This window comes from Periplaneta americana, chromosome 3, assembly GCF_040183065.1.
Source record: "Periplaneta americana isolate PAMFEO1 chromosome 3, P.americana_PAMFEO1_priV1, whole genome shotgun sequence".
Lineage (NCBI taxonomy): Eukaryota > Metazoa > Arthropoda > Insecta > Blattodea > Blattidae > Periplaneta > Periplaneta americana.
The window spans coordinates 130,663,356-130,677,528 of NC_091119.1; the positions used below are offsets into that span (position 1 = coordinate 130,663,356).

The 14,173-nt window shown below is 36.2% G+C and overlaps 1 protein-coding gene across 3 annotated transcripts in view; it reads right to left on the reverse strand.

Annotated features, from left to right (window-relative positions):
* LOC138696524 (phospholipid-transporting ATPase VD) overlaps positions 1 to 14,173 on the reverse strand; it is a 346,689-nt gene that overhangs the window by 79,600 nt on the left and 252,916 nt on the right. For all 3 annotated transcript variants that reach the window (XM_069821610.1, XM_069821608.1, XM_069821609.1), the window contains exon 4: positions 1,877 to 2,069. In XM_069821610.1, the coding sequence (XP_069677711.1) occupies positions 1,877 to 2,069 (193 nt within the window). The remainder of the gene's footprint in view (positions 1 to 1,876; positions 2,070 to 14,173) is intronic.

A 14,173-nucleotide genomic window follows, 5' to 3' on the forward strand; every position in this document is an offset into this window, starting at 1 on the left:
TCTTATATTAAATGAACACTCCTGAAAATAAATCATTTCAGCACACGTTATTACTTACATGTAATTTTAGACTAAAAAAAGTTAAATTAACGTAAATGTTTCCAGTTTAAATTATGTATAAAATTGAAAACAAAACGTGGAAATTGGAAATGAAAGTTAATGTTCTACATCTAGGCCAAATGAGAAAAGGAAAAGCAAATAAAAAAAAAGAAAGCTTTTTTTTTAAATGCATAATTGATAGAGAAGTAGTGTCAAAACCACTAGGTTTTTTGCCTACGCATGTAAACTGAACAACATAAGAGGAAAACAAGTGGGAGAAAGCCACTAAATCAAGATTCAGTGGTGATACCATCAGTATGAGAATAAAGAAAAACTAATCAAAAATTATAAGCCTAAGGAACAATGGTAGATTTTGGTGCCCTGTATTTTGTGAACTGCCGAGGATCATAGTTGCCTAATGATTAGATGAATGGGTTATTGCTGGAGTGAAGTTTCTGGTAGAATTTTCTGATAGCTTGTAGCAGATGCGTGTGGAGATAGTCAACCTGAAGATCTTCATGGATTTGTGAAGTAGTGGTGAACCAATCGCAGGCATGGATAATCCGGAAAGCTCTGTTTTGCGCAGTTTGGAGTGGCTTGAGGGTAGTCCGAGGTGCATAGAACCAGGCGGGAGAAGCATGTGTCAGAATAGGAAGAATTAATTGTCGATAAAGATTTGTTTTCTGTTTTAAACTGAGCACTGGAGATCTTAGTAACGAATAGATTTGAAAGGTCCGAGCAGTAGCTTTAGCAGTAGTGGATTTGATATGTTGTGTCCAGAGTAAACGGTTGTCTAGAGTAACTCCTAAATATTTAATTTGATCAACATATTGTAGAGACTGACCATATAATGTAAGTTTACTGTCAGGTTTTTTGGTGCACTTTGTGAAAATTATGGATTCGCACTTGTCAGGGTTGATTTGTATTCTCCAACACAGGAACCATCGTTCAATGAAACTCACATGTCTTTGAATGGCGGCAATAGCTTCGTTTGGATGAGATTTGGTGCAGTAAATTATGGTGTCATCTGCGTACAAAGAAAGCTTTCTCGAAAACATTACACGTAATGACAAGAGATGCCCAAATGCCCTCTACTGGCAGTGATACATGATCGACAACGTTGTAGAAAGCTTTCGCTGACTCTTCTCAGTACTTCATTCCGAGTGACTTCGTGCGCAGCTTCAAGCACACGTTACCCCTCTGCTGTACTGTCACAGGTACGCGACATTGCGCTACTTTGCAAGATTTATTTTAACGATTTTCGCAATTATTCAATCTAAATTCATGGCTAAACGGTTTAATTTGCAAAAAAAAAAAAAAAAAAAATCAAGACACTAACTATTCAGATCATTTTTACCTAGCTGCTTGTATAACAATCAGCCATTTCTCTCGGACCATTACCACAATACAGCGCTGGAATATTGGGCAAAGACTATTTTTTTCTTGCTTAACGGTGCTTCATCGAAGGAAAAATGTAACAAAAGTTTTGTTATAGACTATTTAACATGTATGATAACCGCTTAAATTTTGATGCATCGATCCCCTTTCACCCTTTATTAGACTGTCGTATCTCGTCTGACGAACAGTTTGGCACCTCTTATTATAATATGTATCGTTTCTTTAAAGCATGACGATGATGATGATGATAATAATAATAATAATAATAATAATAATAATAATAATAATAATAATAATAATAATGAAGACTTGGTGAGATAATTACATAATTTCCATGTGGACTCGCTGGAATATCTAAACACAGATCTCTGGAGTGGAAAGCGAAAACTATAAAATAATATAAATTAGTAGGCTAAGATTAGTGCAAGATGTATCTCACCTGCATACACAACAATTCCTTCTACGAAGTCCGTGTTCTTCAAAACACATTCACGAAGTAACAAGTTCTCGGTATCAACTGGAATTCTCTCGCCAGCTGGATGAACAATGGCACCATGGAATCTGTAGATTTTTGTCGTTGGACCATCCACCTCGACGACCGACTTGAATTTACTCGGTTCAAACACATCTTGCTGCAAAAACACAACATAAAACACAATGTTAAGTCTATATCGACATAATAAACTCATGTTAGTCTTATACACGATTAAAGCATATTCAAAATAATTTCCGACTAGTATTATTTCTTCGCAGATCAGTTCTGATCTACTGTAATTAAATTTTCATCATAGTTCATCTTAAACTACAAAATTTATACGCAGACGGAAAAATGACAACTCGGCGACGTGGAATATGACAATGTTGGGAAAAACGAAATTACTCAGTGAAAACTTGCCTCGAGGCCGCTTTCGGGACAGCTAATATAAAAAATCCGTTCCGGTTTCTCACAAAAAGATAGGAATCCACCTAGGGACGGCATATGAACACGTTTAGAAGAAATATTTTCCTATTTGTAGTTGCGAGTGGCGTCTCAGGGTAAAAAAGTAAGTTTCCACACCTGAATAAACCTCGGTAATGGTTGTTATTAACAATAAAATTATTGTAATATTAATATAAAGAAACAAGAATAACATAAGTTTGTCTCATCACTATTTTCTACAATGTAAGTTTCAACAGATTGGACAAAATTTTAACTGAACAGAATAGGTACTGTATTGTGTATGTTTTTCAGAGTAATAAGTAACTTAACCAATGTGGGACAGACATTTATTTCAAGCTATAATAACTTGTAACTTAATGAAGAAAATTACGTTATTAGAATTAATTTTAGAAGATTTCAATGAATTAACTACATTACATATTTATAAAGATAAAATAATTAAACAAGTCCAATATAAAGATCTGTTATGTAAGTATAAACAAATTCTGACAGAGTAAAATCTTTACTACTGCAATAGTTTTTAATGAAGAAAGAAAATGACATTCAATTAAAATTATTATTATTATTATTATTATTATTATTATTATTATTATTATTATTATTATTATTATTATTATTATTAATGCAGTATTTCATAAATACGACCTTCGACCTGGTTGGCGAGTTGGTATAGCGCTGGCCTTCTATGCCCAAGGTTGCGGGTTCGATCCCGGGCCAGGTTGATGGCATTTAAGTGTGCTTAAATGCGACAGGCTCATGTCAGTAGATTTACTGGCATGTAAAAGAACTCCTGTGGGACAAAATTCCGGCACATCCGGCGACGCTGATATAACCTCTGCAGTTGCGAGCGTCGTTAAATAAAACATAACATTTATTTAAATGCGACCAAACAGTATAAATTCAGGAGAAAAGTTCATCATCTGTAATGTGGTCACAAGTTACTTATCAATTTACGATTTCACCAGTTCGGAATTTCATGGAATATAGATGTAATAACTTATTTCAAGAAGCTCTCGAAAACGATTCCCGAACGTACGTGAAAGAAAAAAAAAATATATATATATATATATATATAATTAATTATATATGACGAAAGAATAGTTCATGACGCCCATAACCGTAACCTACTGATAATGTATTTAGTTTAACAAAATTTAAATAATCAATATTAAACAAACATGACGCTTTTTCCGAACAGCTAGGGGGTTAGTTTTCCATGCTATTAAGCCGGTTTCGATTCCCGCTGGGTGGACAAAGACAGTGTTTGGTGATAGGTTTTCGTGGGGTATACCTACCCACTTTTCCTACCGACATTCTACCATTGCTCCACTAATCATGAGTTGCTATGTAGTTCACCTCCCATGGTGCACCGGCGGCAACGCTTACGGCGGTTAAAATAAGTACAGTTTGGGCACGTGGTCCGCAGACGGGGACACTTGAGTGAATGACGTAAGTACCCGTACCCGCCATTGGGAAAGAATTATACACAAATATTTTAATTTAATACAATACAATACAATACAATACATATACATACATACATATATACATTACATACATATACATACGTGTATATGATTCAATCAAATACACTTAATTAAGTTATATATTTACTATAAGTCTATCATGGACTGATTAGCTCTCGCTTGAGTGTAGAGCTAGATAAGCATATTGCACACAGAGCAAATATTTATTCTTATCGTGGCATGTTTCATACGTCAAGATATTCAAATATGATTCCATATCCATTCTTTCAAATAATGGCATCTCTATCATTGTTACTGAGTGCGTCTCGTTGCCATTGAGTGTGTCGTGATTAAAATTTACTCAAGATACATTATGATTCTCCACAAATCAATTTGCAGATAGCTACAACTCCTTCACAGTTGTTACCTCTATGTTATCTGCGACCAACTGACATGTTACTTCTAATCTTTATATACGTAATATATTCGTATGTACGTATGTAAATTAAATTATGGTTTATTTAACGACGCTCGCAACTGCCGAGGTTATATCAGCGTCACCGGTGTGCCGGAATTTTGTCTTGGAGTTCTTTTACATGCCAGTAAATCTATTGACATGAGCACACTTAAATGACATCGACCTGGGCCGGGATTGAACCCGCAACCTCGAGCACAGAAGGCCAGCGCACGTATGTATGTATGTATGCATGTATGTATGTATGTATGTATGTATGTATGTATGTATGTATGTATGTATGTATGTATGTATGTATGTATGTACGTACGTACGTACGTACGTACGTACGTACGTACGTATAATCCTCGCCAAGTTTAGACGGTCTCACTCACACCACTCTCCAGATTTGTGCCTGACCCAAAACGTAACAAACCATTCGATGCAGGCCAACTATAAGTTAACAACTTACAAAACTCCGTTATGGGAGGTTACTAAACCTTACCGCTGCGCTGGAGGCGGAATCGGAGATTCCCTCCATTAATTTGAACCATTGTCGCTACTGATTGACAAGTCATCTGATGCATCACTGTTATCAGTTAAACATTCTCCTAACGAAATTATTCTGTCAATTTTACTGTCTATTACATTATCACTAGAAAAATATTGTTCGTTGTTATTTTTAACGTGATCAACACATTTCTTCCACTTATCTTTTCCATATTTTGCGAAAAGGAGGCGACACAATCGTTCGTTTACGTTATGTGGGGATCCAATTTCTGTTACAAAAATCCAATTGAGAAGACTGGAGACAACTGACTAAACATTTCAGTCTGTCCCTGTAAGTAAATGAAATCAATCAACACAATAAATGCTTATTATTAAAGCATGGTTGGGTTTTGAAGATAAATAATGTTTATGTACGCGCTACTTGACGGACCTCGAGCAGTCAGACATAAACTTAACAAGTGATGATATCTTGTTGACTCATTCTATTAACATGGAGTTTTTTTCCAATATAAAGTAGAATATTCAGACGATTTCATACACTGCAACTACCCACTTATCTTTTCAAAAAAGTTTATCGCTGATCGGTTTTCTATGTCAAAAACATATTTTCCGACACTACAGTAGTATAAAACAAACCTCAATTAAGAAGTCTTACATTTGTTACATTGCGGTGACTCAAACATCTTAAAAATCTGCAAACAATATTCTTCAACATGCGTTTTTCCTTATTAGAATTTGACTACTACTTTTTGAGTTATTATTAAGCATATGGAATGCGAAAATATTCTGCTTCATTGAAAGCACGCCTTCTTCCATTATTGGCTGAAAATTAGGAAGGAGGAGGTGAATAGTATATTGTGTCAATCTTTAAGACTGACCCATGCGCAGAATAATGGAGTTTTCTAAGTTGTTCCCCTATAGTTATGCAGCGTTGTCATGTTGTTTTAATATGAGTTAGGAAGCTTGCATGAGACAACTACTATCAGCCATTACATCATCACATCGAACAATATTAAACAATAGAGTTGTGGCAACGTTGTAATAAAAATTCTAGCGTAATTAATACACGCCCACCTGTATTTGCGGCAAGATAAGCGGACTCGGGTTAATATTCTGTTGATTACATTTTGTGCAGTTTAATTTTGAAGTTAGTGCGCCGAACAGATTGACAAAAATGGAAAATATCGAGCTTCGTGCTGTCATTAAATATTTCTTAAAAAAAGGGAACAAGTCCAACATAAATTAAAGCAGACATGGATGCTACAGTGGGAATCCGCTCCAGCGTTTTCGACAATGAAAAAATGGGCGGCACTGTTTAAACGTGGTCGAGACAGTGTGGAAGACGAACCCCCTCTCCAATAGACGTCCAGTAACAGCAACAAGTGAAGAAAACGTAGAAAAAAATCCACGATATGGTAATGAATGACCGTCAACTGAAAGTGCAAGAAATTAGCGAGGTTATACGTATCTCAACGAAACGGGTGCACCACATCTTAGTCAATGTCTTGGATTTTTTATTTTATTGGGTTATTTTACGACGCTGTATCAACGTCTAGGTTATTTAGCGTCTGAATGAAATGAAGGTGATAATGTCGGTGAAATGAATCCGGGGTCCAGCACCGAAAGTTACCCAGCATTTGCTCGTATTGGGTTGAGGGAAACCCCTGGAAAAACCTCAACCAGGTAACTTGCCCCGACCGGGATTCGAACCCGGGCCACCTGGTTTCGCGGCCAGACGCACTGACCGTTACTCCACAGATGTGGACAATGTCTTGGACATAACCAAGGTTTCCGCAAGGTGGGTTCCGAGTTTGTTAATACCGGAACAAAAGCACGTCCCATGTCAAATTTCGTTTCGAGGGATTATCTGGCTCGATTCGAGAAAAACACGCCGATTTTTGAGGCGGTTTGTGACCAATGATGAAATCTGGATTCACTACTACATTTCAGAGACAAAACAGCAGTCGAAATAATAAAAGCACAGTGATTATCCGTCTCCAAAGAAAAAGCAAAAGCTGTTCAATCGGCTGGGAAAGTCATGGCGTCCGTGTTCTGAGATTCTGAGGGGATAATCATCATTGACTATCTAGCGAAGTAGAGAACAATAACCGGAGAATATTAATAAAATGTTCTGCAGCAACTGAAAGGGAGAGGTCGGGTATGGTCAAGAAGAAAATGTTGTTTCATCACGACAATGCACCTGCTCACACGTCTGCAATCGCGGTTGCTGAACTACACGAACTACGGTTCGAATAAATTATTTCTAAATTATTATTATTATTATTATTATTATTATTATTATTATTATTATTATTATTATTATTATTATTGTTGTTGTTGTTTGTCGAGTATAGCGAAATTGAAAGATTCGAAAAAAACACTTAGGAAAAGGTGCTCTAAATAAAACTGGGTTCTTCAGACCGGTTGTGCACTAGGTCGGTTCCCTGTACACATGGGGAGAAAAAAACTTCCCAAATGTTCTTCAATAATGCAAGACATGACATAAGGAGCTTTATTAAAATTATTACAATTTTAGCACTACAACTATAGGAAAGTGAAAGCTTGACGTTAACAACCCTATTAAAGTCACATAAAATCAACTGAAATGAGATTTCTTCGCTATGAAGTTGGTTCATTGCTTGATCATAAGCTAAGTACTGAAATAAGGGAAAAGTTGAATGTCCAATGCACCACATATACCAAGTATAATTACATGATACAGGAATAATTTGACTATTGAACATTTGTAACGTATGCCAAACATCGGGACGACCAAAACAGCATTACAATACAATCTTACAGGACAGCGAAGATAAGGACGCCCCCGGAAAATATGGAGAAAACAGAAGTAAGGAGACGAAACGGGTCCAAGACCTAAACCTATTATCTCTCTCTCTTTTTCTTTTTCAACGTTTTCTGTTCTTTTGGTTGGTTCGACATCAAATTTCGACCTTTGAGGATGTTACAGCAGTGATGTTTGACATTTTGTCACAAGGTTATAGTAGGCTTAGCTCAGTTAGTAGAGCAACTGGGTACGATTCGAAGATCCCGGCTTCAATCCCAAGTAGTGACGGGATTTCTCTCATATACGAAGCTCCCAGAAAGTCCCCGAGGTGCACTCAGCATCCTAACAAATTGACTACTGGCTCTTGCCCAGAGATAAAAGGAAGCCGGAGCGTGGTTCCAACCACACCACCTCAGTCTAGTGCAGAGGTCAAGAAAGCATGAAGCTCAACGTCCATACTTCCAAGCGCCTTTCTATAATAATGAGACGATGAAAGAAATCTGGTAAAATTACGTCTGGGAAAGCGAGACTAAACCGATAAAATGTGCTTCAGAATCTCTTTGTCTGCCAGAAATTGCATTAGATTCATCAGGATTTTAAACCAACCTGTTACTATTACTATTAGTCTATTATTATTATTATTATTATTATTATTATTATTGTTATTATTATTATTAATGCATTAATATGTTTTCTGATTGGTTATTCTAATGAACCAAGTTACCATTGTATACAAGTGATTACGTGAGACAACAAGAAGGCATAAGATACAAGTACTCGTTCATCAACGTCAAGGATAGTCATATTAATATCACGCTGTAACCTTTTGTAAATGAGAAAGTTTGTGTAATACGCTTATACTGCTCAGATATGGGGAACAGGAAAATTCTATTATTAACTGTAGTTCCTCCCTGCCAAGGTTAACACTATGAACACTACGCAATAATCGATAGTCCCTCTTCTCTGTTCCAAGTTAACAATGGTTGTGAAATAAAAAATACAATCTATGCAAAGACCATCCATTACGAGACCCGTGTTGTTCCTCTGGCAGCTACAATATTGATTCCGCTGGCTAATGTCTTCACACACAGTTAAGCAAACACCTCGCTAGTAATCACACTCCAGTTGCTTTTCTTAAATAAGGGTGAGAGTGTTGCCCAGTCTACAGTTTAGACAGCTGACGATTTCTCATAAAATAGAATGGAGTTCCAATTTCTACAAAATATATTGTACAATGATGCGAGGGGAATAAGTACTCTATAAGACAGATTTGCTCCGAGCAATTTAATTTCTCCTGTCATACTAACTTTTCTATGTTAACGACATAATACGCAATCGTCTCTGAATATTTTTTTAGAGTTCAAAACGGACACTTACAACAAATTTCAAGGAGTGCTTCTTCACCCCAACTGCCAGTTCAAGAATACAGAACTTGAGTACTGGATTGGAGGTACCAAAGGCTTTTCACACCCTTCTCGGAACTTCAATTACAGGCGTACCTTGCTTCAAAACTCTTCACTAATACGGCGTTTGCCTTGCTCCTATGGGGGTTTTGAGTAGTGACGCATGATTTTCCTTCGTTTATTACAGTTACATTTTCATAGATATTTATGTATTGTGCAGTTAACATGATCGTATAATAATAATAATAATAATAATAATAATAATAATAATAATAATAATAATAATAATAATAATAATAATAACAATAATAATAATAATAATAATAATAATAATAATAATAATAATAATAATAATAATAAATTTCTAAATTTATAGACATCAGCTCAAAGAATTTGAGTGACCACAAGGGTCCTGAATACAATAAACATGTACAATATAATGTGATGTGATATATTAAAGAAAAAAGAAAGTTAATTGGTGAAGGCAAATATAAGTTGATTAATTGAAATAGAGATGATGATGTAATATTTGAAGAGAATCCTTGATAATATTTATAAGAACAGACATTATATAATCAAAAGGAATGTGAAGTTCCTTAAGATAATTCCATGTGAATTTTGTAATAGAACCTCTACTGCCAAACAGCAAACAAATGACAGACCATTGTTTAAGAGGGACGTTGTAGTTTTGAGAAAGATAAGGCAGACAAGGTTCATATATAGACTTCTTCTCAATATCAACTTCGGTGGCCTGATTTAGGTTTCTTTCGAAACGGATGGTAGGGTCAAGAACAAGAGCCCGTTTTAAGCGTCCGTTGATAGCAATAATGTCTGTCCGTCTAAAAGAACCATCTGATGATACACAATGTTCTTCCTCATGAATCTCCCAATTTAAAGTTTTTAATAATAATAATAATAATAATAATAATAATAATAATAATAATAATAATAATAATAATACTTTATTGCCAGAACAAAGATACATATTGATTTTTTATATAAAAACACTCCCAGCATTCCCAGAAAGAGTAAGTTACATTACTCGTGCTCAGGGGACATTCCACATAATGTTAAGACATTTTATTAAATAACAGCGTAAAAAGAAAACAAAAAGAAAAAAGAAGAAGAAACACAGATATCACAATAATTGAACTTTAAATTTTCTCTGTAAACATCAATTTTTAATTGATTTTTTGAAATAAGGAGCATTAGCAAATTGTATGTTTGGGAATTTAGCTATTATCATTATCGGCCCTGGGCCGAAGTTGCTACTGTGATTAAATGCTACAGTTGTAGTACATTTAGGTACTGTCAAGCATATGTTGTCTTATCTTTGGTTTTATATTTATGTAAATATAAATTAAATATAGTTATTTCGGTTTTTATGTACGAAATTCAATAATACATTGTTATAAAATTTAATGGAAGTCAAATACTTTAAATTCTGAATACAACAGTTCTGAAGGATAATCAAGATGTTTATTAAGACATATGTTTTATTATTCTTTTCTGCAGAAGTGTTATTGACATGAGGGAGGTACTATAAGCACTACTCCATCCTATAATGCCTTATTGTAATATACAGTAGTTTGTACTAATGCGAGGTAAATCAGTCGTAAAGTAATATGTTATTAGGCTTTTATATGCACTGGCAAGTAAAAAATAAAAGCCAATAATTCGGTCATGAGACTTAGCCCTTCATATTAGCAAGGCAGACACAGTTTATTTTTAGACATTTATGACGTAAAACTATGTCTTTCTCCTCACTAGGTATGGAGAAGGAGAAGTAACTTGGGAATTGACCGTCATTTCGTCTCCTTGTATTCCCCTTGTTCTCCTTGTGTTTCCTCTCGTTCTCTTTGTATTCTCCTTATTCTCTTTGTCTTCACCTTGCTCGCCTTGTCTTCGCATTACTTTCCTTGTCTTCGTCTTGTTCTACTTGCATTTCCCTTGTTCTTCTTGTATTCTTCTTTTTGTTCTTGTCATCCAGTTACCCCTGTATTCTCCTTGTCCATTTCTCGTACAATCCACATGTAGTTCTACGTAAAGATATGCATTACAGTAAAGCTATGCATCTGTCGACAAGTGATCGCATCCACACCTAGTTCTACGTAAAGATATGCAGCATACTAAAGCTCCGCACCTGCCGAATTTGTCGACCTGATATCCTGTAGATGGATAAATGTCGGAACTTCTGTCGAGCATATGTCGAGCTCCACATAACACAATACAGGACATCACACGGACAAACATCTATGCTCTAAACGAGATTTGAATCAACGACTATGGTATCCACTAGCGCCGTGCTTTACAGGCGCTATGCTCGGTTCAAGTTTGTCGAATATGACGAAGTTCGATATTCGCCGATGTTCTCTCTACAGTAGGAGTCCTGTCGTGTTTATTCCACCTTGTTATAAAATATTCACTGTCCTTCACTCCCATCCCTTCATGTTTAACCGCTTAAGGATTTAGCACAGATCTTGCGATTAGTTTTCGTAAGAAATAAGACGAAGTTTGTAATGTCTTGGTTGCCTCTCTCATGTTCGAACATTGCAGGACACTAGTATCCACGCAATGGCAAGGCTGCATACACAGCGGCTTTCTAAGGTCTCAACAGTGAATAAATGAATATCGGAACTACCTCGTTTGAGACATTATTTAAGAATAAAATATTAGATGCTTCCCGTATTCTATCAGCACCAATTCTCATTTACTTTTATTTCTGATTTATAAAACTTGCATTACAACTAACAAATAGTATTAACTTTTTTGTTTATGTACTGTATGAAAAATCAATAAGATACGAAGCAGTATTTAAACAAACACCTGTGATAAGGTGAAGGGAGCTGAGGACTAGCTTAGCTTGGCCTGGCCTGACTTGGGTGTTGCCTTGGCTTTTCAACAGCTGGACCAAGAATGGGTCCTTGCATTTAGACTTGCTTTGGCCCATTCTGCGCTGACTGTCCAGTCAGGGTGGCATTCGTGAATCCGATACTGACAGGCGGACCATATTGTCTCAGTCCTGGCAGAGCCAGTCCCATTCTCAGGCGAATAACCTGATAAGCCTCAGAACAGGGGCCCCAAATCTTTCCTGTATCAGCATCGAAAACCCGTACTATCCTCAAAGCTTCATCCCAGCCCATTTTTTACTGGAAATTACAGATGAAATTAAGGTAGGATGAAAGGTGTTGGTGAAATGGTAGAGGGATACGGGAGTATATCGATAAAAAACCATCTACAAGCCTGATTTGTCCACAACAAATAAGATTTCGCCATCTCCGGGATTCGAATCCGGGTCCGCAATCGTCGTAAGCCAGTGATCTGCTAATTGACTGAGCTACAAAGAGATACGATTACTAACCATTGGTCAGGTCAATAATGTACTCGTTCTCAAGGTTTCCGACTAAATATCGGTTGCAATGTATACAACGGCCAGGGTGCAGCATTTAAATAAATGCTATTTCGTGGTTACAAGGTAAGGCCTATTCATAATCATGTGATATTGTGTCGTATCCATGACATACCATAGATTATTATTACTTGGTTATTTAACGACGCTGTATCAACTACGAGGTTATTTAGCGTCGATGAGATTGGTGACAGCGAGATATTTGGCGATATGAGGCCGAGGATTCGCCATTGATTACCTGACATTTGCCTTATGGTTGGGGAAAACATCGGAAAAAACCAAACCAGGTAATCAGCCCAAGCGGGAATCGAACCCGCGCCCGAACGCAACTCCGGATCGGCAGGCAAGCGCCTTAGTCGACTGAGCTACGCCGGTGGCTCATACTATAGATTCTATGGCATAGGACTTAGGAGTCTCGCTGTGTCATCTTGTACCAGTTCTAGAAGAAGGCTAGATAGGGTAGACCAGGGTAATTGTAAACACTTTTCACTGATTTCAAATATATTTCAACATTACACAACCCTCAGTAACGGTAAGCATGACAAAGAAACATTGTGTTATTTTTAGATCTTTCTTTTGCCTGAAAATGGGTTTAAAATAATACGGTTTACTTTTTTCATCTTTTAATTGCAAGTTTACATTTACCCCACCTGTTTACATTTAACCCTTTGAGAGGGGGGTAATTGTAAAGATCAATTTTCGCACGGGCTATCAGAACTGAACATTTTTTGTTCTGTTTCAGAAGAAAGAGCTATACTCCTTCCAACTCCAATTTTGGTCACTGGTACATTTCGTCCCTTTAACCTATGATATATGACCGATATAGGAACTCATACCTCTCCTGAGCATCACGATAGCTGTAGTTACTATATTTCACATCTGTGACAACCTTCTCTAAATCCTCTACAGTGTAGTTGGGTGGGGATCTCCTCCTAATATAATTTCTTGGCATTTTGATTACTGAAAAGTACGAAATGTAACCATAATAAAACATGTTTACAATTATCCCCAAGTAATTAAAGCTTTGGGGCAAATGTAAACACGTCATAATTTAATGAACTAACGCTATGGGAGATCTCAAAACCATTTTAATAAATGTTAACTACTATACATTACCCATAAAAACAACACATTCTAAAAATATAGCACTGTACGTTTACTTACATTGCCAAAAATGAAGGTGAAGCAAAATTCTTTTTCAACTTCTTTTGTAGACTCTTACAAAACATTCGTTCACAACTAAGCAGTTACTCCTATCTGGCGCCAAACTGCTTTGTAAGTTAGCCAACATGTTAATTTAAATATTCCCCGAATTAAAATTTTTATATTGACAGTTTTGTGTTTCTCACAGCATTTGTTTACAATTACCCCCTGTTTACAACTACCCTGGTCTACCCTATAGACTGTTCCAGCACTGTAAGTTTCAAAATGGTATGTTTGTTGACAGCAAACGTACAACTACCCTTTGGGTAAATGAATATTCAAATAACACCATGAAAATTCATAAAAAAGAACATTTTTCTCGCATGTTAAAAACACAGAATTTCAGTTTAATGCATTCCGGGATTTAAAGATGCAAAGTGGAATGGACTCGAAATAGAACTCTAATTCTGTTATTGGACTGCTTTGATTTGGGCTTCTAAACCAAACGTATAAAAGAAATATAGGCTATAATTTGTAGCCTAACCTGATTAAGAGCCCAAACGATTACAGTTTATTATAGATAAAGAAAACAAAATTGAATCGCGCACATTTTGAAGCTAATGACA